The following is a 27899-nucleotide window of genomic DNA, read 5'->3' on the forward strand; positions in this document are numbered from 1 at the left end:
CCCTTTATGCCTGGCACATGGTAAATTCTGAATAAATTATAGCTAAAATCACCATCATCATCACCCTCACCATCTTCATCACCACTGGTAATCTTTTCCCTACACAGTTCTCAGCTTCTCTTTCTAGACAGTTGTTGAATAAATATTTAAAGAATAGTGAAGAGGTACTCCCCCAGTTTGCCCACCTGCTCATTCCAACCACTGATGTAAACTTGCAGGAATCTTTGCCAGTTCATTGTTGAACTGCTGGAAGCTCAAAATCTGCCGTGGCGGGACTATTTACACCATGGAAATTGGCAAATGATACAGACCAAGGCTCCTACGTCCTCCCGGCTCCTAGCCAGCTATTAAATACTCGCCAGCAGCACCACTAATTATAACCCTACTCTGCCTGCCTTTGGGACATCCAGCAGAGGACGTTTGCTGTTTCTTTGTGGTTCAGCCAAGCCCTAAGGTTCTGCTTCCTATCACTGGTGCGGAATAAACATAAGGTTGATTTAAATGTTAATATACTTATCATCCAAAACAGATCCTTCTCTGCTGGTGTAGTGAGTCTAACAGGAAATTCGAATGGTGATTGTGGATAGTTCATGGTCCAGAAGGATCCTTGGTGTTGTTTTTTTTTTAAATGTTTATTCATTTTTGAAAGAGAGAGAGACAGAGCGCCAGTGGAGGAGGGGCAGAGAGAAAGGGAGACAGAATCCGAAGCAGGCTCCAGGCTGTGAGCTGTCAGCACAGAGCCTGATGGCCGGGCTTAAACTCACGGACCGTGAGATCATGCCCTGAGCGGAAGTCACACTTAACGGACTGAGTCACCCAAACACTTGGTGTTTTGGTAGGACTAGAGCTAAGCCAGATTGTGAAGTGCAGTCAAATGCACAGACTACCAGGGATGGGTGGGGAGAGGGGTGAGGGAGCCTTTCCTGGGTTGGGGCTTGCAAACTATTTCTAAGATTTTTTTCCTGCTGTCCTTAGATGCTCAGTAAGGAATGAGAGCTTTGGAATTCCTGTACAGGGGGCTTTGGGCCAGCAATCTGGTCATAAGGAGGGAGCAGGGGATTTATTGGAAAGTTGCATCTATCATAGCAAGCCTTTACCGACATTGGGTGGGACAGAGTAACAGAAACATGGTTTTCTACTTTATACAAGATTGGGGGGAAATTTCTATTGCCCGTCTCAAAAAACATTTACATGTCAAGGTGGTTTTGCTGGCAAATGGAAATTATGGGGTGGCGCTAAAGCCCTCCCCCCAAGAAAGTCCACATTGTTGAAAGCATTTGAAGAGTCTCCTGACTGCAAGGATGGGGCAAAAGATGGGGGTCCTGGGGCAGAGCGGACAACCTGGTGTATCTGGGTCACCTCTCTAGCCACTTTCTTATAGTGGCAATAGTTAGGGCTCTGGAGCCACACTGCTTTCTTTCAAACTCTGCCTTCACCCTTCATCAGCTGTGTGAACTTAGACGAGTTGCTTAACCTCTCTGAGCCTTCTACAAAGTTAAGAATGATAATACCTGCCCTATAGATGAAACGAGATCGTGCCAGCTCCAGTTCCTGACCGGGGTAAATGCTCAGGTGAAGGCTGGCTTGTTGCTAGTACTGCATCGGCATGAGCGATGGCCGTGGGAGTGGGGAAGGTAGGTCTGGGAGAGCAGATACGGCCAGGAACTCAGCAGGTGGCGGAGAACGGAAGGCACGGGAAGGCCCAAACGCTGAGGGGGCTCAGAATAGAAACTGTACTGAAAGCAGAATGCAGAGCAGAATCACTTGAAACATGGATGTTTAATTGGATTTCTCTGGGGGTGACTCAGTGCCTTTGATAAATGCTGTTGCCCTCATGAGGTCTCTGTCACGGGATTTGAAAACTGTCCACCTGCACTTGCAGTCTCGAGGCCTTGTTTTAATAAAAGCTCCAGGACTGTGGGAGCTCCTCTGTGCCCACCTGCCTGCCTTTTCTTCAGCAAAGGCTTACTGTGATGCGTCAGGCACAGGCGATGTGCTAGAATCACAGAGGGAAGAGGCAAGTCCCTTAAAGGGTACACGGTCTATTTGGGGAGAAACGCAAGTGCCCAGGTGGTTGTCAGGGGGACGGTCTGTAGTAGGACATGGGGCATGGGCAGTGTGAATGAAGAGCACCTAACCCAGCCCGGGAGCATCAGGAAGGCTGCCTTGGAGGCTGCTTAGGAAGGAGTCTGAGAAAAAGGTGTTCTGACCTGGGGAAGACTTGACGGGAGCCTCGGCTGCAGGTAGGCTGCTAGCCTGGAATGGGCGCTCCGTGCCCAGAAATGAGGTCAGAGAGATAAGGGCACGGACGGGCTTCTGCTGTGGCTGCAGTGACCCAAGGCTGGCCGGGTTTGCCTCTGAGGAAAGCGGTGACCCGTGGCAATTTCAAACCCAAACCAAAAAGCTTTAAAAGTCATCCAGACATCATAGACCAAAGCGTCTTTTCCATCCACGGTGGTATCAGATAATATGTGCATATTGTGAAAAAAAAAAAAATTAAAACACAGAGAAGCAAATGAAAGAAATAAAACTTCCTTCAGAACGATCATTGTCACATTTCAAATGGAGGGTATGCCTATGTACTTGGCAAAATTGGATCCTAACATTGGTTAACCATTTTTATGTGGTTTATTCTCTGATATCAATCACATCTCTCCTGAGCAGCATTCTTAATGCCTGTGTTATGAATTCCATTATGCGTATGTCCCCTAATTTAAGCAGTCTGCTGTTATTGGTGGACACTGAGGTTGTGCCCAGTGTTTTGCTATTGCGAACAAGGCTACGTTCTGCATCATCATCGCTAAATTTTTATGGTACCCTTAACGATCTCTTTAGGATGAAATCTTAGAAATGGAATCGGCAGACTCAAGGGTGTAACTGTTGTCAAGGCCCCAATTTCCTCCTCCCACCTCCTCAAATCGTCCTCAGTTTTCTTGCCCCATCGGTCCATGGGCCTTATTTGTTATTTCTCCTTGTGACTTTCCATCCTTGTCTTCTCAAAGTCCTACATCGCTGGAAACCTGTCAGCAGAGGGCTCTCCAGTGGCAGTGGGGAGGGGTAAGTGTAGGAGATGCCATGGTTATTGTGACCCCTGCAGCCTACAGAAGACTTCCCTCCTCTCCCAGCACAGAATGGGCTCCCCGTTCCCTGGGCTTAGACAACAAGGCTGATACTGAAACTCGGGCCTCCCATCTTTTTGTGGGATAACCAGAGAAAACACGAGACACCGAGGTAGACCTGAATTTCAGATAAGCAACAGATCATTTTTTTTAGAGCAGGTACATTCCAAATACTGCGTGGTGGCATCTTATACTAAAAACTGTTCGATATTTATCTGAAAATCAAATGTAATAGGGTGCTTTTTTCCTTGCTAAATCTGGAAACCCTAACCCCTTAGTGTCTTACCTCATCTATTCTCTGTTGGCTGTATTTTCTCAAGGCGTCCTCTCTAGCAAACCTTGCCGGCTGGCCGGCAATAACTTGTAATGGTTATAGAATTGGTCCTCGTAGAGGTAGAAAATTATACATGGAACTAATGTGCTATTATTGGGCATTTATGGTGATTCCTTTTCTCTCTTCCCTTCTCTTCTCTTTCCTCCATCTCTCCCTCCTTCTCCTCTTTCTTCTCCTTTTTTAAAATTTTTAAACATTTATTCATTTTCAAGAGACAGAGAGAACAGAGCCTGAGTGGGGGAGGAACAGAGAGAGAGGGAGACCCAGAATCCGAAGCAGGCTCCAGGCTCTGAGCTGTTAGCACAGAGCCCGACGCGGGGCCCGAACCCACGAACTGTGAGATCGTGACCTGAGCCAAAGTGGGACGCTTAATCGAATGAGCCATCCAGGCACCCCTCCTCTTTCTTGTTCTTCCCTCCCACTCTCACCAGTTTGGAGCTTAATCTTCGTCCACGTCTTTAATTCTTGGGGAGCCACTCAGCTGAGGGCCTCAGGGCTGGGAATAGGGAAACCCAGAGCCAGAACCCCTCTTCTATTCCTGGCTTGCTGAGCCATCGAGGGGACAACTTACATGTCTCGGTCTAGGCTCTATCTTGGCAAGAGATTGAGGGATAAGCACAAAATAAGAAATGAAATCGCAAAACTTTCTATCTCCTTTAAAGAGACAAAGGACACTCAGGACAAGTGCAGTTGTAGAAACCGCCAGATCACATTAGCTGGTGCCTGCAGGCAATCTGTTGGCCAACTGTCTATGTGTTGGGCACAGACCAATTCCCCACTGGAGCACGGAGAAGAGAGCGGACTGGACCCTGAGTGAAAGCAGCAGAACCCTTGGTGGCTGGCCTGGATTCGTGGTGCCTTGTGGAAGTGAAAATTGAGTCAGGAAGCCTGGCGCACAGTAGGCTCCTAATAAATGTTTTCTGGATGATTGATTTATTAGACAAATCAGCAAGTCAGTGCATAAGTGATCAGTATTCCCCTCACTGGGCACTGGTTTCTTCATCCGCATAAGGTGAGGGCTCTTCCAGCCTCAGCAACCGGATTAGACTCTGATTAACACATGGTTCTTTCTGAAGATCAGGACCCCACAACATTCTCTACAGAGAGCCAGCCCGGAAAACTTTGAGACTTCGGTGGGCCATACAGAATACAGTCTCTGTCCCAATTACTCAGCCCTGCAATTATAGCGACAGCAGCCGCTGACAACGCATGAATGGACAAGCACGGCTGTGTTCCCGTAAAACATTATTTATAGACACTGATCTTTGAGTTTCATATAATTTTCATGTGTCCGGAAATTTTATTCTTCTTTTAATTTTCTTCTAATGATTTAAAAATGTAAAAACCATTCTTACCTCGTGAGACGTACCAAAGCGGACACTGGACCGGATTTGGCCTGTGGGCTGTAGCTTGTCAATGCTGCTGAAGATTCATGAACCAGCCCATCTTCCACGAAGTCTCCTGAGCACCTTAAACAGAAAGTTGAGAGTGAGGGTGCTCTTTCTTCTTGATGTATACACATGGGCCACCGTGTCTACCAAACTGGCTTTCGTAGACACATTGTCGTGCCATGCTATCACTCTAGAATCTAAGATGGCTCCCATGGTAGTCCTTCAGAATCTGGACCCACCAATATGTCCTATGCAGGTGGACTTTTCACTGCCACATACTCAGGTCACCACACCTCTTTCTACAGTTAAGTAATGGAGTGAGTTTCCCCGTTTGTCTGAACGCCTGGTACCCTTCTCCCTGACCATCGAGGCTGTGCTTCTATGACACCTCAAGCTGAGAAAACCATCCCCCACCAACTACTCTGATCTCTGTCTTCCTTGAGCTCACACCACAATATGGGATGGAACTTTCACATTCCCAGGGGAGAGATCAGGCTGCCTGAGTTCAAGTTCCTGTCACTTACTCTGTCACCTTGAGCAAGTTCCTAACATCTTCACCGGGCTGAAAATAATAGTCCCCACCTAAGCGGGTTGCTATGAGGGTTAATTGCGATGGTTTGTGTAAAATCCTTAGCCCAGAGCCTGGCACCAATATAGCACCAAATCATTAATAAACACAACTACAATTTTATTTCTATACTGTCTGCCATTTTTACAGGGAGGCTGTATTTAAAGCACATTTATATAACACAGGGAGCCTGAGTGGCTCAGTTGGTTAAGCATCTGACTTTGGCTCAGGTCAAGATTTCATGGCTCATGAGTTCGAGCCCCGCATCGGGCTCTGTGCTATTAGTGGGGAGCCTGCCTGGGATTCTCTCTCTCTACCCCTCCACTTGCTCACTCTCTCTCTCTCTCTCTCTCAAAATAAACAAATTTAAAAAATAAAAATAAAAGCATATTTATATAGTAACAAAAGATCAGAAATACCCTTCCAGGGCTACAATAAAACTAAACAATGTGGTTGGTAATTTTTTCAGGTAAATTAAAAAAAAACTTTTTTAGCGTTTATTTTTGAGAGACAGAGACAAAACACGAGTTGGGGAGGGACAGAGAGAGACACAGACACGGAATCCGAAACAGGCTCCAGGCTCCAGGCTCTGGGCTGTCAGCACAGAGTCTGACGCAGGGCTTGAACCTACAAACCGTGAGATCATGACCTGTGCTGAAGTCAGATGCTTAGCCGACTGAGCCACCCAGGTGACTCTCAGGTAAATTTTAAATTTTTTTTTCAAAGTTTATTTTATTTTTGGGACAGAGAGAGACAGAGCATGAACGGGAGAGGGGCAGAGAGAGAGGGAGACACAGAATCAGAAACATGCTCCAGGCTCTGAGCCATCAGCCCAGAGCCTGACGCGGGGCTCGAACTCACGGACCGCGAGATCATGACCTGGCTGAAGTCGGACGCTTAACCGACTGCGATAAATTCACATGTAACATACACACAGAAAAGGGCACAGACCACACACAGTTCACCTTGATGAGTTTTCAGGATTAGTAATTGCCTTTGACTCAAAAGAGAGACAATGTATAAAGCTCTGGAGGAGAGCAGAGTAATCTGTGCTCCAGGGAGGTGACATTTTTTTGGGAAAAGAAGTTCGCATCTAGGAATGAAGGTCTGGTTACAACCGAAGGAGAAGCCAGTTAACACGCAGACCGCGAGCAAACCACAGGGAGCAAACAGGCAGCTTGCTCTTCAGTGATGCGTCACAAAGACACCCCTAAACCTGCAGCAGGTACCTCATTGGTCCCTGGATCCCCAACAGGATGCTGAGGTGCGTGCCAAGCGCAGGGCTGCCTGCCCCACACTGTGAGCTTACTCCCCACCCCAAGACGAAGGTATCAGTTCTTTTCCTCAGTGAGGGCACTGAGACCCAGAGCAATGAAGGGACCTGCCCGTGAGAAGTAAGGGAGATGATCCATTTTCAGAAATACCAAATAAAAGCTGTGCTGTCTGGTTAACAACAGCCCAGGTCACAGTCTCAAGGCTCATGAGTTCGAGCCCTGCATTGGGCTCTGTGCTGACAGCTCAGAGCTTGGAGCCTGTTTCTGATTCTGTGTGTATCTCTCTCTCTGCTCCTCCCCCACTTGCACTCTGTCTCTCTCTCTCTGTCTCTCTCTCAAAAATGAATAAGCATTAAAAAATTTTTATTAAACAATAGGTTTACAACCCCCCCCCCCACCGCACCCCTGGCACAATGGAGCCCCAAACCCATAGATATTTCACTTCCTGGTTCTTCTTCCCTTCTCCATTTCGCAGGTGTATGTTTCGCCGGCTTTGCAATGAGCATGCGCCAAAGAACCGAAGTCTCTGTCACCTCAAGGATCATTTGTTCCAATCAGACGACTTTTTGCCTTGCACAGGCATAGGTGACAACCAGATAAGGCTGTCACCTCTGTAGTACTCAGCCAATGAGGAATCAGGAGAGGGACTTGATGTTGGGAGATAAGTTGTCTGCTGTAACCACTTCGAGTGCGTCCTCCATCCGACATCTGCTCTTGCAAGAATGTTAATTAAAGCCCCGCTTCACTGTGCTCCGAGTCTCCAGGTCCCTCCTCTGACTGGGGCAGTGGCTTTTTTCTCACACTGCCCAAGTTGTACAGTCAGTGAACCGTGGAACTGAGGACGTTCTCAGGTCTGGCTGGGTCTAAGCACATTATTTCCTCTATGTGCTAGCAGGACATGGCCCCAGGGATCCCCTCATTTCATACATGAGGGAACACAGGTCCTGGGGGTCCTGGGGGAGGAACCACTTGCTCAAAGTCATTGTGGCATAAGAAGAAATATGTCTGGGGTTTGACCCCAGTTTCTGACACAAACCCCAGTTTCTGACACAAAGCTCCTGAAATTCTTATACTTTCCTGAGGGATAGGAGATGCCAGGAGTATCTTTTGTTCTACTATTTGGTCTTTGACATGAGACCCTGGTAATTTCCTGGGTGATTAGAGTGTCTCCTTGTATGCTAATAAGATGACTGGTGGCTGGGGCCCCTAGATGGCAGGATGGGGGCAGATCACCAGAAAGACTAAGGGAGAGGATCTGGAGGCTGACTTAAGAATTGATCGTACTGGGGGCGTCCGGGGGGCTCAGTCGGTTAAGCTTCCGACTCTTGGTTTCGGCTAAGGTCGTGATCTCATGGTTCATGAGTTCAAACCCCACATCAGGCCCTGCGCTTATAGTGCAGAGCCTGCTTGGGATTCTCTCTCCCTCTCTCTCTGCCCTTCTCCCACTCACTCTCTCTGTCTCTCTCTCAAAATAAATAAATAAACTTAAAAAATTAAAAAAAATTGTTTTAAAGAAGTGATCATGCTGGGATGCCTGGGTGGCTCAGTTGGTTAAGCATCTGACTCTTGATTTTGACTCAGGTCACGATCTTATGGTTTGTGACTTTGAGCCCTTCATCTGGCTCCACGCTGACAACGTGGATTCTCTGTCCCTCTCTCTCTGACCCTGCCCCACTTGCATGCACTCTCTCTAAGTAAATAAACTTAAAAAAAAAAAAAGTATGATGTTTGGAGAGCCTAGAGAGGGCATAGAAGCCCCAGGCCCCTTCCCCATACCTTGCTCTGTGTTTCCTCTTCATCAGGCTGTTCATCTGTATCCTTCATATCATTTATAATAAACCAGAAAATGTAAATAAATGTTTCTCTGAATTTTATAAGCAGTTCTAGCAAAGTATTGAGCTTGAGGAGTGGGGTCACGGGAACCCCTGACGTATGGCCAGTTGGTCAGAGGTACAGGTAACCTGGGCTTGTGACTGGCATCTGAAGCCAGGGTGGTCTTATGGGACTGAAGCCCTTAACCTTGGGGTCTGTTCTAACCCCAGACAGTGAGTATCAGAATTTAGTTAAACTGTAGGACAGCCAGTCAGGGTCCACCAAGAATTGGAGAATTGCTCGGTGTGGAAAAAATTGCACACATTTGGTATCAGAAGTGTAGAGTGTATAGAAAAACAGATTTTTTTCTTTTAGCCGTCGGAGAGGTTGACAGTGGGTCTTGGGCTGGGGTCCAGGCTCCTTCCCCTAAACCCAGGGCTTCATCTCTGGGTGGATGTTACTTCTCACCCATCCCAACAACACCACTACATCCATAATTTATAAAAGAAGGAGCCAGATAAATGTTGTTTTTAAAAGTCAACCCTTTCCTTTCACACTGTGGTCTACCTTCACACTGTGGTCTCTGGTAGGTTCCCATTAGGCTCCAGACCATGTCATTTTCAAAGATATTTTGTAAAGCAGCCGCACTATTATTCTGACAGAGCGTGATCACCTCTCCCCATCCAGAGCTGGTAAAATGACCAATTTCCTCCATCGTTCCAGCATGAAAAACTGGGATGCAGAATGACACGGCTGGCTTCTTCTCGCTGTTGCATTAATCAGGTTCTTGGAGGTGCCATTCCTCTCTCTCTCTCTCTCTTTCTGGGAATGAGCTGGCAGCAGCAGAGTTTGATTTCCAGGGCTCAGCTCTATTCCCGTAGAGAAATGGGCTGTGGCTTATTCAGAACTTCCAGCCAAGCTTCAAAAATGCTTTGCACGAACCACTGAAATGCTTTCTTAACAGTATTATTTAATGGCATTGAAATACGTCACGCTATGATGCTTGCAATGAGCAGAGCATACATATGTTTTATTAAAAGCGCACGTATCCGCACACATGTATCACTGAAGATGTGTTCAGCTGCGAGTAACAGAACATTCGATTAATAGTGTCTTAAATCGAAGGTGCCCAATGGTCCTAGTTTGCCTGGGACTGAGGGGTTTTCTGGGAAATCAGAATTTCAGTACTAAAACTGGGACAGTTCCAGGCAAACCAAAACAGTTGGTCACTCTTTAAATTGTAAGGACATTTAATAGTTTCTTAACAGGGAGTCCAGATGCAGCTGGTCTGAGAGTCAGCAGGGTGGCTCTTTCCTCGACTTCCCCTTGCCACTCTCACCACAGTGAGATGGCTGGTGCGTTAGGACTAGGAGTGGGGTAGAACTCGGGACTCACATCATCCTTCCCAGGAGCCCGCCCTCCCAAGCAGACTTCCTCTTCCATCTCATTGGCCCGAAGCAGGTGTCACGGCTACCTCCAGTTGCAACGGAGCTAGACAAGTAGATGTCCAGCAAAGGCAAACGGGACTGCCATACCTGTTGATGTGGACTGAATTTCCTCCCCCATCAAACCCTGCCACGAAATTCGTATGTTGAAGCCCTAATCTCCAATGTGATGGTACTTGTAGGTGGAGCCTTTGGGAGGTACTTAGGTCATGGGGGTAGAACCCCCATGAATGGGGTTAGGGCCCTTACACTAGAGACCCCAGAGAGACGCTCTCTTTCTCCACCATGTGAGGATATGGCAAGAAGGTGGCCACCTGCAAACCAGGAAGGAGGCCCTCACACAAGGAATGGAATGGCTGAATTCTTGATCTTGGACTTCCCAGCCCTTCAGAACTGTGAGAAATCAGCGTTCTCTGTTTAAACCACACAATCCATGGCATTTTATTATAGCAGCCTGAGCTTACGAAGTCAACTGGCTTCCCTTGGGGGCTGAGGACATTGCTTCCTGAACAAATCAGGGCTCTGAGAGGAAGATGGAGAGCAAAGGTCAGTTCAATGGGCCACGAACCATGTCGGCTGCAGCTCATGGAGCCACATGGAGAAGGGACACCATGGCGAAGCCATCATAAGCATAAGCTCAGGCTGAACCTCAGCTGCCACATTCCAGGGTGGGGCTTTGGGCACGTTGCTTGACTTCCATTTCTTCTTCTGTGAAATGGAGATAAAAACACCTCTCTCATGGGACGGTTGTGAGAATTCAGATTAGTTTATGCACAAAAAATGCTGAGGACAGGGCGCCTGGGTGGCTCGGCTGGTTAAGCATCCGACTTCAGCTCAGGTCATGATCTCTCGCTTCATGAGTTCGAGCCCCACATCAGGCTCTGCGCTGACAGCTCAGAGCCTGGAATCTGTTTCAGATTCTGTGTCTCCCTTGATCTCTGCCCCTTCCCCACTGATGCTCTGTGTGTGTGTCTCTCTCTCAAAAATAAACAAACATTAAAAAAATTAAAAAAAAGAAAATGCTGAGGACAGTGCCTGGCACATAGTAAATGCTCAATAAATGTTGACCTTTTGTTTCTCTTAATGGTGGAACCCATCCCTCCATCTTCCAGAGAAAGACTTGACTTTTATTTAGGTGAACAGTCTGACAGTTTGGGGAGGGGGATGAGGGTACAAGCTCCTTTCCTGGTGGGACGTTCAAAGAACCACCAGGCTTTGGGTTTTGCCAACAGGGGTTTGTAAGTTGAAGACCAGAGCTGAATTGTTTGGGATGGGGCTGGGGCGGGGAGGGCCTCCTCCTTTGGCTGTAAGGTGGATGGAAGAGGAAGGGAGAGAAAGAGAAGAGACAGAAGCTGGTAACAAGAGAGAAACATGAGGAAAACATAGCGCTGCCTAATAATGACGATCTGCAGCATGGCTCCCCATGAGACCTTCACGAGAATTCCACCTTACCTGTTGATGGTGGTGGATTTGAAGATGTTTGAGAGAACTCAAACTGCAGTTTTGAGGACAGAGAACGAGGGCTGAGGCCTCCCAGGGCAAGTGTTCTGTAACACGTGGGTTACAGAAAGGAAACGGACTGGCATGAGCTACGAGGAGATACTCAGAGTGGAACAATGGCCTCTGGGTGCACAGGAGGTCAAGGTTATGTGTAATTTTAGGTTCCTTCTTGGTACTCGCTTGTATTTCCCAATTCTGTTCTACAAGCAGAACAGAATTCATTTTAAAACTTTCATAGAGGGGCGCCTGGATGGCTCAGTTGGTTAAGCATCTGACTCTTGATTTCAGCTCAGGTCATGATCTCACAGCTCGTGAGTTCGAGCCTCACATCGGGCTCTGCACTGACCGTGCGGAGTCTTCTTGGGATCCTCTCTCTCTGCCTCTCCTCTGCTCATGCTCTCTCTCTCCCAAAATAAATAAATAAACTTAAAAAACTTTTGTACATAGAAGAGTACAACCAATAAAGATTATTATTATTTTTCAAGGTGAGACACATTAGCTGCCTTTGTCAGATATTTCCCCAGCATAATTTTCCCTCTTTTTCTGTCTGCTTCTTTGTCATAGCTAATAATTATAATAGATACCAATGATTGAGCATTTTACTCTATGTGTCCCAGGCCTGTGCTCGGCACTTGACATGCAGAATAATCTTGGGAAGCAGGACTGTTATTATACCCGTTTTGAAAATGAGGAGAGTGAGGGGCATCTGGGTGGTTCCGTAGGCTAAGCATCCCGGAGACTCTTGATTTCGGCTCAGGTCATGATCTCCCGGTTTGTTGGAGCCCTACGTCAGGCTCTGTGCCGACAGCGAGTGGATCCTGTTTGGGTTTCTCTCTCTCCCTCTCTCTCTCTCTCTCTCTCTGCTCCTCCCCTGCTCACTCATGATCTCTCTCAAGATAAATAAATAAACTTAAAAAAATAAAAAGTGAGGACAGAGAGGTTAAGTTGCTGGTGCACGGCCTCTTTGAACTAGAGCAATTTTGGTGCCAGTGCTCTGGCTTCTGACCACCGTCTGTCCCTCTTTTGTTCCTCTCTCTGCCTTTCTTTCATCTCTCAAAAACGATCAGTCCAGAGCCCGTCTCAATTCTGTGGTTACAACCCAAGATATTTAAATGTGAACGTGACTGGCACTTTGGACTGGAGAATTCTCCAATGAGACGCTGTCCTGTGCCCTGTGGGATGTTTAGCAACATCCCTGGACTCTACCCAGTAGATGCCAGCGGCAGTCACCACACACACCCAGTTGTCACAACCATCACATCTCCAGACGTTGCCTAATATCCCTGGGGACCAAAAGCATCCTCATCAGAGCTGCTGATACAGCCTGATCTCTGCAGCTGATGTGGAGATGGATTCTGGAGTGCCTCCAGTTGAACAGTCGCCGATAGGAGCCCATGGGAACAGGCTGTGCCCTTCTGGCGAGCCCCCACGCTCACTCGAGGCAGCTGCCACCTGCTAGGACATTTTAGGGCAGGGCCTGACAAATGCTTGGAGGGCCTCTGGCAACAGGGACGTGATCCTGCGGCTTGTCCCGAAAGCCAGGAGCTGGGATTGGAAGGGGTAAGACGGGCGATTCTCGACAGGCAAAGGCAGGGAGACCCAAGCTGGTGTGTGGATGGCCCTTCTGAATGGTGGCAGGGGACCCACGCAAAGAGGCAGAAAGATCAGTGGACCCACTGGCACTTGCTGTGTGGATTCAGTCGAGTCTTTCGAGAACACGAACGCTCCCCTCTCTCTCATCCTGGGGTAGTAGGGTGATGTGTTCAAATTGGCCGCCCAGCCTCCGGCCCCTCTCTTTACTCTTCTTCAGAGCATGTGACATTCTAGTAGATATGTGGTCACCCTCTGTCACCTAAATTCGGCTCATGGGGGCAGAGGAGGCTGCCGCATGATTGGAGCTCACGACACTGGTGGGCATGGGAAATGTTCGACAAACACCTGCAGAATGAAGGTGCAGCCCCTCCACACCATACGGGGGAATGATCTGAAAATAGGTCTCAATGGCCATAGCCATGTCTAGTACTTTCTACTCTGTGGTACCACATCTGAGAATCCATGGCCCCCACTCCAAAAAATCCAACATGAAGAAAAAGCCTTATGTGAATCCATGTGCATCCAATAGTAGCTAAAATAGCACCCCCCAAAAAACCCAACTTGAAAACCCCCCTAAGTAATCAAGATAGGGGGCTGGGAGAGGAGCCAAGATGGCAAACAGCATGGAAGTTTTTTTGCATCTCGCATCTATGAAATACAGCCAGATCAACACTAAACCATCCTGCACACCTAGAAAAGTGATCTGAGGATTAACACAACAGTCGACACAACCTGAACCACAGAATTCAGCAGGTATGCAGTGCAGAGAGGTGAACTGGGGGAGAGAGAAGCTGTGGAGATCAGGGAGCTGTTTTTGCTTGTGGAGAGAGGACAGAGACGGGGGAGAGTTTGGGAAAAGACCCCCCTCCCCCCAACAGCAGCTGGAGAGAAAATGGAAAAGCGGAAACAGCCTCAGGGACTGAACTAAAAGGGAGAAAGGAGAAAGGAGAGGGTTGAAATTCTATTAAGACGCTACAAACAGGGGAGGGCAGAGTCTGAAACTCCGCAGCTCCTTACCTGGAGGGGCTCTGGTGAGAAGGGAGGATCCCCAGGTGCGGAGTGAAGTCCAGTTATCCTCAGGCCACACGGGGAGAGGCGGTTCCCCTGCTGGGAGGACATCTGGTCGAGGCTGTGTGGCCACCCGGGCCCAGCAGACCCCGGAGAACAACCACATTCGCTGGTGGTGGAACAAGGTCGTTAAGGGCGAAGCCTGGGGCCAGATGCGTGTTGTGATTTTCCATGATCCCTGAAAGGCCGCTGCTACGCGATCGCGTGAACTTTCTCTGGGGCGGGCTGGAGCCCTGCCGCGGTCTCTGGGCTTGGCAGCAGCAGCAGTCCCGCGAACGTTCCTGGGTGAGGCCGCCACCGGCCATTGCTCCGGGAGACCCTCCCGGAGAGGATCCGAGCGGGTGGAGCCGCAGTCCCTCCAAAGGGAGGGGTCGGGAAACACAGCCCACAGCCGCGACGGAGATAAAACTCAGGAGGGAGGTGGCGCCTGGCAACCTGACGGCTTGGTCACGGACGGCGTGGGGGGGGGCGGTAATGGAAGCCCGAGGCAAAGGACAGGCGCGCAATTGCTGGTCGGGTAGAGGACAGATTTCTATACTAGAGACTGGGTAGATGGATGACGCCATTTTTACCGCTCCCACGCATGCGCATACACACCTGCAAGCCCCACAAAAATCCCCTCCAGTAAGCAGAGCAGCGCCATCTAGTGGAGAACGAAGTCATTACACTAAGCCCCGCCCTACTGGGCCAACCTTGCTCTTCAGGAACGCAAGTCTCTCCGCCTGCCTAGTTTACATACTGTAAAGCCCTTCATAGTTTGACTTCTAGGGGAAAACCAGGTAATTTCAATCATATTTCAGTCTGTTCACTGGTCCATCTATTCAGTTTTCTTTTTTTTTCTCTTTCGTTTCTTTTCTTGAATATGAAAGAGAAAAAAATTAGTTTTATTTTCAGTTTTGTTAAGAATATTTTTCTTTAATTTTTTCTACTATATTTTTTACCTTTTTGTAAATTTTCGAATTCTATTTTACTTCCATCATTTCATTTTATTGTATTCATTTTTTCAAATTCTCAAACGTTTTCCTCCCCCCCCCCCCGCTTTTTTCTCTAATTTATCAAGCTCCTTTCAACAACCAGACCAAAACACACCTAGGATCTAGCATCATTTATTTCATTTGTGTGTGTGTGTGTGTGTGTGTGTGTGTGTTTAATTATTTAATTTCGATTTTTTTTACCTTATTCCTTTTCTTCCTTAAAAATGATGAAACAAAGGAATCCACCCCAAAAGAAAGAGCAGGAAAAATGACAGGCAGGGACTTAATCAACACAGATATAAGCAAGATGTCTGAATCAGAATTTAGAATCATGATAATAAGAATACTAGCTGCGGTTGAAAATAGATTAGAATCCCTCTCTGTGGAGATAAAGGAGGTAAAACCTAGTCAGGATGAAATAAAAAATGTTGTACCTGAGCTGCAATCTTGAATGGATGTCGTGGTGGCAAGGATGGATGAGGCAGAGCAGTGAATCAGCAATATAGAGGACAAACTTATGGAGAATAATGAAGCAGAAAAAAAAAAAATAGGGAGACTAAGTCAAAAGAGCACAATTTAAGAATTAGAGAAATCAGTGACTCATTAAAAAGGAACAACATCAGAATCATAGGGGTCCCAGAAGACGAAGAGAGAGAAAAATGGGTAGAAATGTTATGTGAGCAAGTCTTAGCAGAAAAATTTCCTAACCTGGGGAAAGACACAGACATCAAAATCCAGGAAGCACAGAGGAGTGCTTATTGATTCAACAAAAACCAACCATCAACAAGGCATATCATAGTCAAATTCACAAAATACTCAGGCAAGGAAAGAATCATGAAAGCAGCAAGGGAAAAAAAATCCTTAACCTACAAGGGAAAACAGATCAGGTTTGCAGCAGACCTAGCCACAGAAACTTGGAAGGTCAGGAAGGAGTGGCAGGTTGTATTCAACGTGCTGAATTGGAAAAATATGCAGCCAAGAATTCTTTATCCGGCAAGGCTGTCATTCAAAATAGAGAGATCAAGGGGCGCCTGGGTGGCTCAGTCAGTTAGGCGGCCGACTTCAGCTCGGGTCATGATCTCGCGGTCCGTGAGTTCGAGCCCAGTGTCGGGCTCTGTGCTGACAGCTCGGAGCCTGGAGCCTGTTTCGGATTCTGTGTCTCCCTATCTCTGACCCTCCCCCATTCATGCTCTGTCTCTCTCTGTCTCAAAAATAAACGTTAAAAAAAAAATAGAGAGCTCAAAAGTTTCCCAGCTTAACAAAAATTAAAGGAGTTCGTGACCACTAAACCAGCCCTGCAAGAAATTTTAAGGGGGACTCTCTGAGGAGAGAAAAGAAAAAAAAAAAAAAGACCAAAAGTAACAAAGACTAGGAAGGACCAGAGAACACCACCAGAAACTTCAACTCTACAAGAAACATAATGGCAATAAAGTCATATCTTTCAGTAGTCTCTCTAAATTTCAATGGACTAAATGCTCCAAACGAAAGACATAGGGTAACAGAACAGATAAGAAAACAAGCTCTATCTATCTATCTATCTATCTGTTTACAAGAGACCCACTTTAGACCTAAAGACACCTTCAGATTGAAAGTAAGGGGATGGAGAACCATCTGTCATGCTAATGTTCGACAAAACAAAGCCGGAGTTGCCATACTTATATCAGACTATCTAGACTTTCAAATACAGACTGCAACAAGAGATGAAGAAGGGCATTATATCATAATTAAGGGGGTTATCCACCAAGAAGACCTACAATCATAAACATTTATGCTCCAAATGTGAGAGCACCCAAATATAAATGAATTAACCACAAACATAAAGAAACTCATTGATAATAATAACATAATAGTAGGGGACTTCAATACCCCACCTACAACAATAGACAGATCATCTAAACAGAAAATCAACAAGGAAACAATGGCTTTGAATGACACACTAGACCAGATGGACTTAACAGATATATTCAGAACATTTCATCCTACAGCAGCAGAATATACATTCTTCTCCAGTGCACATGGAACGTTCTCCAGAATAGATCACATACTGGGACATAAATCAGCCCTCAACAAATACAAAAAGATCGAGATCATACCGTGCATATTTTAGACCCCAACGCTGTGAAACTTAAAATCAATCACAAGAAAAAAATTGGAAAGATAACAAATACTTGGAGACTGAAGAACATCCTACTACAGAATGAATGGGCTAACCAAGAAGTTAAAGAGGAAATTAAAAAGTATATGGAAGTCGATGAAAATGGTAACACCACAACCCAAAACCTCTGGGACGCAGCAAAGGCGGTCATAAAAGGAAAGTATATAGCAATCCAGGCCTTCCTAAAGAAGGAAGAAAGGCCTCAGATACACAACCTAACCCTACACCTTAAAGAGCTGGAAAAAGAACATCAAATAAAACCCAAAACCAGTAGGAGACAGGAAATAATAAAGATTGGAGCAGAAATCAACGCTATCGGAAAAAAAAAAAAAAACCCAGTTTCAATGAAAACAGAAGCTGGTTCTTTGAAAGAATTAACAAACCTGATAAACCACTAGCCAGCTTGATCAAAAAGAAAAAGGAAAGGACCCAAATAATAAAATCAAGAATGAAAGAGGAGAGATAATAACCAACACAGCGGAAATACAAACAATAATAGCAGTTTGTTATGAGCAATGATACACCAATAAAATGGGAAATATGGAAGAAATGGACAAATTCCTAGAAACATATAAACTACCAAAACTGAAACAGGAAGAAATAGAATATTTGAACAGACCCATAACTAGTAAAGAAATCGAATTAGTAATCAAAAATCTCCCCAAAAACAAGACTCCGGGGCCAGATGGCTTTCCAGGGGAATTCTACCAAACATTAAAGGAAGAGTTAACACCTATTCTCTTGAAGTTGTTCCAAGTGAGAGAAACGGAAGGAAAACTTCCAAACTCTTTCTATGAAGCCAGCATTACCTTGATTCCAAATCCAGACAAAGACCCCAAGAAAAAGGAGAACTATAGACCAATTTCCCTGATGAACATGCATGCAAAAATTCTCAACAAGATAATAGCCAGCCGGATCCAACAATACGTGAAAAAAAATTATTCACCACGACCAAGTGGGATTTATAACTGGGATGCGGGGCTGGTTCAATATCTGCAAAACAATCAGTGTGATTCATCACATCAATAAAAGAAAGGACAAGAACCACATGATCCTCTCAGTGGACGTAGAGAAAGCATTTGACAAAATACAGCATCCTTTGTTGATAAAAACCGTTAAGAAAGTAGGGATAGAAGGACCATACCTTGAGATCATAAAAGCCATATATGAACGACCCAACGCTAATATCATCCTCAATGGGGAAAAACTGAGAGCTTTCCCCCTAAGGTCAGGAACAAGACAGGGATGTCCACTCTCACCACTGTTATTCAACATAGTATTGGAAGTTTTAGCCTCAGCAATCAGACAACACAAAGAAATACAAGGCATCCAAACTGGCCAGGAGGAGGTCAAACTTTCACTCTTCATAGATGACATGATACTCCATATGGAAAACTCAAAAGATTCCACCAAAAAAACTGCTAGAAAGGATCCATGAATTCAGCAAAGTAGCAGGATATAAAATCAATGCGCAGAAATCGGTTTCATTCCTATACACCAAGAATGGAGCAACAGAAAGAGAAATCAAGGAATCGATGCCATATATAATTGCGCCAAAACCCATAAAATACCTAGGAATAAATCTAACCAAAGAGGTGAAAAATCTATACACTGAGAACTATAGAATGCTTATGAAAGAAATTGAAGACACAAAAAAATGGAAAAAGATTCCATGCTCCTGGATAGGAAGAACAAATATTTTTAGAATGTCGATACAACCCAAAGCAATCTACATATTCAAAGCAATCCCTATCAAAATAACACCAGCATTCTTCACAGAGCTAGAACAAACAATCCTAAAATTTGTATGGAACCAGAAAAGACCCCGAATAGCCAAAGCAATCTTGAAAAAGAAAACCAAAGCAGGAGGCATCACAATCTCATACTTCAAGCTGTATTCAAAACCTGTAATCCTCAATACAGTATGGTACTGGCACAAAAACAGACACTCAGATCAATGGAACAGAATAGAAAACCCAGAAATGGACCCACAAATGTATGGCCAACTCATCTTTGACAAAGCAGGAAAGCATATCCAACGGAATAAAGGCAGTCTCTTCAGCAAGTGGTGCTGGGAAAATTGGACAGCCACATGAAGAGAAATAAACCTGGACCGCTTTCTTACACCATACACAAAATAAACTCAAAATGGATGAAAGACCTAATGTGAGATAGGAAGCCATCAAAATCCTCAAGGAGAAAGCAGGCAAAAACCTCTTTGACCTTGGCCGCAGCAACTTCTTATTCAAGTCTCTGGAGGCAAGGGAAACAAAAGCAAAAATGAAGTATTGGGAACTCATTAAAATAAAAATCTTCTGCACAGTGAAGGAAACAATCAGCAAAACTGAAAGGCAACTGACAGAATGGGAGAAGACATTTGCAAACAAGATATCAGATAAAGGATTAGTATCCAAAATCTGTAAAGAACTTATCAAACTCAACATCCAAAAACCAAATAATCCAGTAAAGAAATGGGCAAAAGACATGAATAGACACTTCTCCAAAGAAGACATCCAGGTGGTCAACCTACACATGAAAAAATGCTCAATGTCACTTGTCATCAGGGAAATACAAATCGAAACCACAATGAGATACCACCTCACACCTGTCAGAATGGCTAACATTAACAACTTAGGCAACAACAGATGTTGGGGAGGATGCAGAGAAAGAGGAATCCTTTTGCACTGCTGGTGGGAATGCAAACAGGTGTAGGTACTCTGGAAAATAGTATGGAGTTTCCTCAAAAAATTAAAAAGAGAACTACCCTATGACCTAGCAATGGCACTACTAGGTATTTATCCAAGGGACACAGGTATGCTGTTTCGAAGGGATACATGCACCCCAATGTTTATAGCAGCACTATCTACAATAGCCAAAGTATGGAAAGACCCCAAATGTCCATCAATATGGACAAAGAAGAATGGGTAAAGAAGAAGTGGTATATATACATACAATGGAATATTACTCAGCAACGAGAAAATAAAATCTTGCCATTTGCAACTACGTGGATGGCACTAGGGGGTATTTTGCTAAGTGAGATTAGTCAGTCAGAGATAGACAAATATCATATGACTTCACTCATCTGAGGACTTTAAGATACAGAACAGATGAACATAAGGGAAGGGAAGCAAAAATAATATAAAAACAGGGAGGGGGACAAAAACGTAAGAGACTCTTAAATATGGAGAACAAACTGAGGGTTACTGGAGGGGTTGTGGGAGGGGGGATGGGCTAAATGGGTAAGGGGCACTAAGGAATCTACTCCTGAAATCATTGTTGTACTATAAGCTAACTAACTTGGATGTAAATTAAGAAAAAAATTAAATAAAAAATTTTAATATCTATATATGATGGTAATTAAAGCCAACCTGGGGCGCCTGGGAAGCTCAGTCAGTTAAGAGTCTGACTGTTGATTTCAGCCCAGGTCATAATCTCACAGTTCATGGAATCGAGCCCCACATTGGGGTCTGTGTTGACAGCATGGAGCCTGCTTGGGATTCTCTCTCTCTCTCTCTCTCTCTCTCTCTGTCTGTCTCTCAATATAAGTAAATAAATAAACATTAAAACAATTTAGAGCAGCCCTTATAAATTGATTTGCTGAATTTCCAGATATCCAGTATACATGTTATTTACAGTAATATAAGTTAATATCCTAGCACACCTACAAAACTGTAATACATAATGCAAAATTGCACATGCAGTCGATGGCTGAGGTCATAAGTGTGACCATCCTTTCATGCTCTTGGTGGGACTATCAGGCACAATCCCTCTGGAGGGCAATTTGGAAGTTCCTAATTAAAATGCAAGGGTTGGGGCACCTGGATGGCTCAGTTGTTTAAGCGTCCGACTCTTGATTTCAGCTCAGATCATGATCTCCCAGTCATGCGATCTAGCCCTGCATGGACCCCACATTGGAAACTGCTTAAGATTTTCTCTCTCCCTATGTCCCTTCCCCACTTGTGCTCGCCCACTCTCTAAATAAATAAATAAGCAAGTGTTCATGTCACTTGACCCAATGATTGCATTTCTAGGAACTAATTTTTCTAGGAATTTATGTATTTCTAGGAATTTATCCTAGAAACAACCCAGACGTCTGTGTATAGGGGAATGGTTATATAAGTCACTGTATATTGGTATAATGGAATAGTATACAGCCATTAAAAATTACGGGTGCCTGGTAAGCGTCTGACTTCGGCTCAGGTCATGATCTTGTGGTCTGTGAGTTCAAGCCCCACGTCGGGCTCTGTCCTGACAGCTCGGAGCCTGGAGCCCGCTTCGGATTCTGTGTCTCCCTCTCTGCCTGCTCCTCCCCTGCTCATGCTCTGTTTCTCTCTCTCAAAAATAAACTTAAAAAAAAATTTTTTTTAATGAGATTTGCATGTCCTGACATGGAAAAATGCCTAAGATATACCATGACGTTAAAAATATTGCAAGATGTGTTTGTAGAATAACAATGGTGTTCCAACTTATAGTACAAGCAAAAACATTTTTAAAAATCTGGCGGAATAGGGGCGCCTGGGTGGCTCAGTCCGTTAAGTGGCCGACTTCGGCTCAGGTCATGATCTCACGGTCCGAGAGTTCGAGCCCCGCGTCGGGCTCTGTACTGACAGCTCAGAGCCTGGAGCCTGTTTCCGATTCTGTGTCTCCCTCTCTCTCTGACCCTCCCCCGTTCATGCTCTGTCTCTCTCTGTCTCAAAAATAAATAAACGTTAAAAAAAAATTTAAAAAAAAATCTGGCGGAATATATACCAAACTATTGACAATGGGGTTTTTTTCTAAAGGATTGAGGGAGATTTTCTCTATAGTGTGAATTTCTGCAATGCTTAAAATTGTGAAACACAGCCGGTAAAGAAAACACCGAATTTGCAGCGTGAGCTCGCTGGTATAAGGGAACGGAAGCAAGGACGTGAAGACAGGAAGCCATTCTCATCAAGGTGTTATTAACAGCGATCGATCATTTCTGAGTCGTGTGACAATAGGCACGTTTTGTTTTTCTTCTTTTGAGGCACAACTTGTATAAAGAGCCTGTGTGGCCTTTACAAAGGACAACCCCCGCCCCCAAACCCTTTGTTTAAACCGGGGGGTGCTCAGGGTGTAGAATATTCTGTCGATGTAAACTGCTGTGGTGTGGTGTCCTGTTTCCCCAGGATGGATGACATCCAGCTTTGCAACGATATTATGGACCTGAAACAAGAGCTACAGAACTTGGTCGCCATCCCAGGTAACCGTGTGAGACTCCACCCTCGTTAAGGAGCCGCTCAGAGTCCTCTGGCCCTGTCGGTGCCCCTTGGGTCTGGAAGACAGAGTTCATCTCTTCTACCGCGGCCCCATTCTTGCAGTGCAGTCCTCCACATCAGGGGGATCCAGGTTCAAGTACTAATTCTGGCCCGCTCTTTGACCTTGGGAAAGTCACTTTATCTGAGGCTCAGTTTCCCTTCTTCCAGAAATGGGGTAGGAGTAGGTATAGCTCTTAACTCGCTGGGTATAAATCTCATTGTGATACACAGAACATTGCAAGCCACGAGCCTAGCTTCATATCTGGCCCAAAGGTTAAGAATCCAGTAAGTATTTTTTTTTTTAATGTTTATTTCTTTGAGAGAGGGGCGGCGGGAGGGGCAGAGAGAGAGGGAGACAGAAGACCCGAAGCAAGCTCCATGCTGACAGCAGAGAGCCCAAATGTGAGGTTTGAACTCATGAACTGTGAGATCATGACCTAAGCCGAAGTCGGATGCTTAACCGACTGAGCCACCCAGATGCCCCAAAAGTCCGGTAAGTATTAACGATTGTTACTGTTCTGTTTGGGGGCAGGTAGAGTGTGGTATTTTTACAAGCTCTGACTTCGGGGTTCAACCTAGATCTGTCGATTATTAATGACATGACCTTGAGCAAGTGACTCCACTAAAACTCGATTTCGTCACCTGTCAACTGGGACAATAGTGGTATGTACTTTATAGGATCCTTGTGAGACAGACTGAGGGAAAAAACATATACGGTGCTAACCACAGCTCCCATCCTATAACAAGTGCTTAATAAATTATTCCCGTTGTTATTGTCAGTAACTCAACACATTCCTACCCATCCTTGTAACATATTTATATATTAATTCATTTTAAAATGACAGTAATAAGCCTATTACCTTGTAACCTAAGTACCGTTTTATGAGCCACGATTGTCTTTTCTAAATCCACAAATATTTAATGAGAAAAGTGGTATTTTTTTTAAAATTTACCAAATCTCTTTTACAACTTGTTTAATATGCTATCATATCTGCTTTGATATGTATTGCATTGGAAAGTGTCTTTTTGCTTCAGAATATGGAATGAGTCCTGATTCACACACACACACACACACACACACACACACACACACACACATTTCTACCAATTCTTTCAGGTCATGGTTGATTTGGCCCCGTTTCCCAAGAGAGCCTTCCCTGCCCATCCAGGCTGGGTTATGCACAGGTGTGAAGGTCTGGCAGGTGCACAGGAAAGGTGTATGGGAGGCAGATACACAACTCTGGCCCAGGAACCTTGCGTTGGCCTTGGGGAGGAGCCGCCCAGGCCGGATAAGCACCCCATGGGCTTCTACTTGAGTACGTTTGCCCTTCTATCCGTCTGGTAAGTATATCTCAGCCGCTGTGTTGCCGCAGGCTGCGAGCTAGCACTGCACATGCGCCGAGGAAGAGAAAAGGATCCCCTACTCTGGTCACTCAGACAGGACCTGGCACACAGCGGGTACCAGTAAGTGGCAGCTACGATTGAGTAGGAAGCCCGTCAGAATGCGTTGTAGAAGAGGACACCGTTCCAAATGCTTTCTCGTTTGGAACATGTGGCGCTGGGCCATTCTTTGCTGGGGCCGGCGGGGGGGTGGGGGGTGGGTGGGGAACACTGTCCTGTGCACTGTAGCATGTTTAGCAGTGGCCTCTGCCCACTGGATGCCAGCAGCATCTCCCCCACAGTCGTGACAGTGAAAAATGTCTGCCAGATATACCCCGGCAGGGAGGTGCGAAATTGCCACCCGTCTGAGAACCACTAGAGTCCCGTGGTCTGGGTTTGAATCCAGGCTGACCAGACTGGTGAACTTGATGTAGCACCTTCGTTTCTCTGGGCCTTAAATACACTCCTGTTCTGCTGGTGGTGGGTACAGCGGGAGCCCGTCGTCCTTCCGGCACCATTCCTCTAAGGAGCACTCACAGGTGCCAGGCTGTGTGGGGTGACAGCAAGTGGGTGTGGGGTTTCTCTTCTAGGTGATTAAATTGTTCTTTCACAAAAATATTTATTTATTTATTTATTTATTTATTTATTTATTTATTTTGAGAGAGAACGCAAGTGGAGGAGGGGCAGAGAAAGAGAAGGGGAGAGAGGGAATCCCAAGCAGGCTCCGTGCTGTCAGTGCAGAGCCCAACGCGGATCCCATGACCCCGGGATCATGACCTGAGCCAAAATCAAGAGTCAGACGCTTAACCGACTGAGCCACCCAGGCGCCTCGATTAAACTGTTCTAAAATCGGCTGTGGTGATGGCTGCATATCTCGATGGGTGAATTGTGATGGTATATGTGAGTTATATCCCAATAAAATTGTACCACAGGAAGTCAAATTTCAAACAGAAAACAGCAAAAGAAGGGAGAAAAAGCGGCAATGGCCTGACAACGCTCACCTACTAGAGACTCGATTCAGTTGGTGTGGGGTTCTGGCATTGGTCATTTTTTAAAACGTCATGTGATTATGAGAAGCAGGCAGGGTGAAGAGCCACCAGGCCGGGTCCGCTGTTGCGCTTTATATCCCGCGGAGAAAACCCACCCAAGCTTAGGGAACCACAAAATGGGCAGTTACTGGAAGGATCAGGGAGGCTCCTGGAGCCCAAGGCCATCGCGTTAGCTTCCTGTGGCCGCCCTAACAAATTCCCACGAACTTAGTGGCATAAATCAACATGGATTTATTCTCTCTCAGTTTTGGAGGACGCAAGTCCGCAAGCAAAGCATCGGCTGGGCCGTGCTTTTTCTGAAGGTTCTAGAAGAGAATCCTTCCTTGCATCTTCCAGCTCCTGGTGGCTGCCTGCAGTCTTTGGTGCTCCTCGGCTTGCAGCTGACTCGCTCCTGTCTCTGCTTTTGTCATCCCATGGCTTCTTCCCTGTACATCTGTGTGTCCTCTCCCCTCCTCACAAGGACATCAATCATGGGATTTAGGGCTCACCCTAATAAGTATGACCTCATCTCAACTAATGACACCCACAAGGATTCTATTTCTTTTATAAAATATTTCTTTAAATATTTTATTTATTTGGGGGAGATCACAAGCGGGGGAGGGGCAGAGAGAGAGAGAGAGAGACAGAGGATCCCAAATGGGCTCTGCACTGACAGGCTGACAGTAGTGAGCCCGACATGTGGCTCAAACTCATGAACCGTGAGCTCATGACCTGAGCTGAAGTCAGACACTCAACTGACTGAGCCGCCCAGGTGCCCCAAAGATCCTATTTCCAAACAGGGTAGACATGACATTTTGGTGGGTGGGAAACCATTCAACCCAATACCAGCATGAAGCTCCACCCATCCTCGCAAGGGTCTGGAACCAGAAACAGGAAAGCTGTTAGAATGTTCCCTCCCTCCCCGTCTCTGTCTGTCTCATTCTCTCTCTCTCCTTCCATGTTGGACACAGTCTCCATTTTCTCCCTCTAGCACATGAGCTGAGCAAGGCCACTCCTGTCTCCTTCCCATGATCGTCCAACACAAAAGTCCAACCCTCAGGACCCCTGTGTCCTAATTTTCAGCCTCCCAGGAGAACTCTGATGGGTCGAACATGGGTTGCCTTCTTCGTCGAGGGAAGAAAGATTTCCGAGCCCACCATTGGCGCAGCAGAACACGTGGGGGCCACTGAGGCAAAAGAGATATGAGTGTGTGAGCACGGGACCAACCAGAGCCACTCCAGGCCACAGAGGCTCCAGTCGGGGCTGTGGCAGCCTCTGGAACACAGGTGGAAATGGGTGGGAGCAAGGTCTTTGTTTCACATAGTCCCTGGGGTTGCTAACTAACCAGGACTGAGACTAGGATGAGGAGGACAGCTGGAGTACAAAAATTCAGTAATCAGGGCAAATAATATATTAATGCAATATTTAAAATACCGAAATACACTCACACACACATACACACACACACAATCCACGATGAACAAAATACCAAAAGTTTTTTTTTAATGTTTATTTATTTTGAGAGAGAGAGAAGAGGCAGGGAGGGGCAGAGAGACGGCGAGAAAGAATCCTGAGCTGACTGTGCCGTCACAGTGAGTGCAGAGTCAGATGCTGGGCTCGATCCGGGAGACCACGCCCTGAGCCAAAATCAGGAGTCTGATGCTTAGCTGACTGAGCCACCCAGGCACCCCCTAAAATACCAAAAGTTTAAATAAAGACAAGATTAGTACTGATACTCAGTAGGCAGAGTCCAGGGACGTTCAAACCTACAGCGCAGGGGGAGTCCCACAATGAAGAGCACATTTCACCTGAAATGCCATCAAGTGTCCGGCTGAGAAACACAGGTTGAGGAGGTCACAGGACCAGTTGGCAACGGAGCCCAGGTCCTTAACGCGGGTCCCGTTGATTCCCCAGGAAATCGAGTCTTTGGGCAGAAGTTCACACGTTAAAGTTTTCTTTCTTCTGATTTCCTCCTCACCTCTTCCCTGAATCCTTGTTGAGTCTTTGTGTATTCCCTGGACCAGAGCCAGGTTTCTAGCTGGATTAAGCGGGGGGGGGGGGGGAGAGGAGGGGAGACAATGCTCACGGCAACACATCAATAAAGGTATTAAGGAAAGAGATCACTGAATGGCCAAGAAATTCACACTTCTCCAGCCAGAGTCGCATCATTCACCAGCTCCCCATGGTGGGTGCAGGTGACTGGTTGGGGAGACCTCCAGGGCCCTCCCTGCCTTGGGGGCCTCTCTGGGACAAGCCAAGATGTCTCATCTCTGCCATCACTGCTACCTCAGAGCTGGGGATGCGTAGACCTGGCTGGAGAGGCCGTGGCACTTTCCCCTCGGACGTAAACATAGCGTCTCCTTCGTGGGGTTGTTAGAAAGGATTAAAGCAGTGGTTCTCAAGCAGGGTGACTTTGCCCCCTAGAGGCATTTTGAGTGTCACATCCGGGGTGGGGTACTCCTGGCATCTAGTGGGTGGAGGCCAAGGACGCTGCTAAACACCCTCCAGTGCACAGGACGGCCCTTGCAACAAAGGATGCTCCAGTCTCAAATATCAGTAGTGCCCAGGCCTGGGAAACAGATTAAACGAACGTGACAAACTCATGGGAATACAAACATAATAGCTGCAATTTATGAAGCGCTTATCATTTGCACACTTATGCCGTGAGACTTGCTTTTCCTTCTTTAAATCGGTATTTATTTCTTTTGTACCTGATTCAATTCATATTAAAGAAGTGGGTATTTAGTCATTAAAACAACAGTGAGGATGTAAAACAACAGCTTATAATAAGAGTAGCCGGCTGTTCATGAGCCTTTGCTACAAACCAGGCAGCAAGCCTATTTTACTTGGTTTAATTCTCTTAAAAACTTGCAGCAACTTCAGGATTATCTGTGTTGAGAGACTAGCTGCTCAGAGAGGTTGAGGAACATGCCAGAGTCCCACAGCTAGGAAGAGGGGGAGCTAGGGCGTCAAGCCAGGATC

At 46.0% G+C, this 27899-nt stretch overlaps 1 protein-coding gene across 1 annotated transcript in view; it reads left to right on the forward strand.

Moving 5' to 3' along the window:
- BMERB1 (bMERB domain containing 1) overlaps nt 1–27899 on the forward strand; it is a 121156-nt gene that overhangs the window by 87668 nt on the left and 5589 nt on the right. The window contains exon 3 of the mRNA XM_030301277.1: nt 22381–22454. Coding sequence (XP_030157137.1) covers nt 22381–22454 — 74 coding nt within the window. The remainder of the gene's footprint in view (nt 1–22380; nt 22455–27899) is intronic.

This window comes from Lynx canadensis, chromosome E3, assembly GCF_007474595.2.
Source record: "Lynx canadensis isolate LIC74 chromosome E3, mLynCan4.pri.v2, whole genome shotgun sequence".
In the NCBI taxonomy this organism is placed as follows: Eukaryota; Metazoa; Chordata; class Mammalia; order Carnivora; family Felidae; genus Lynx; species Lynx canadensis.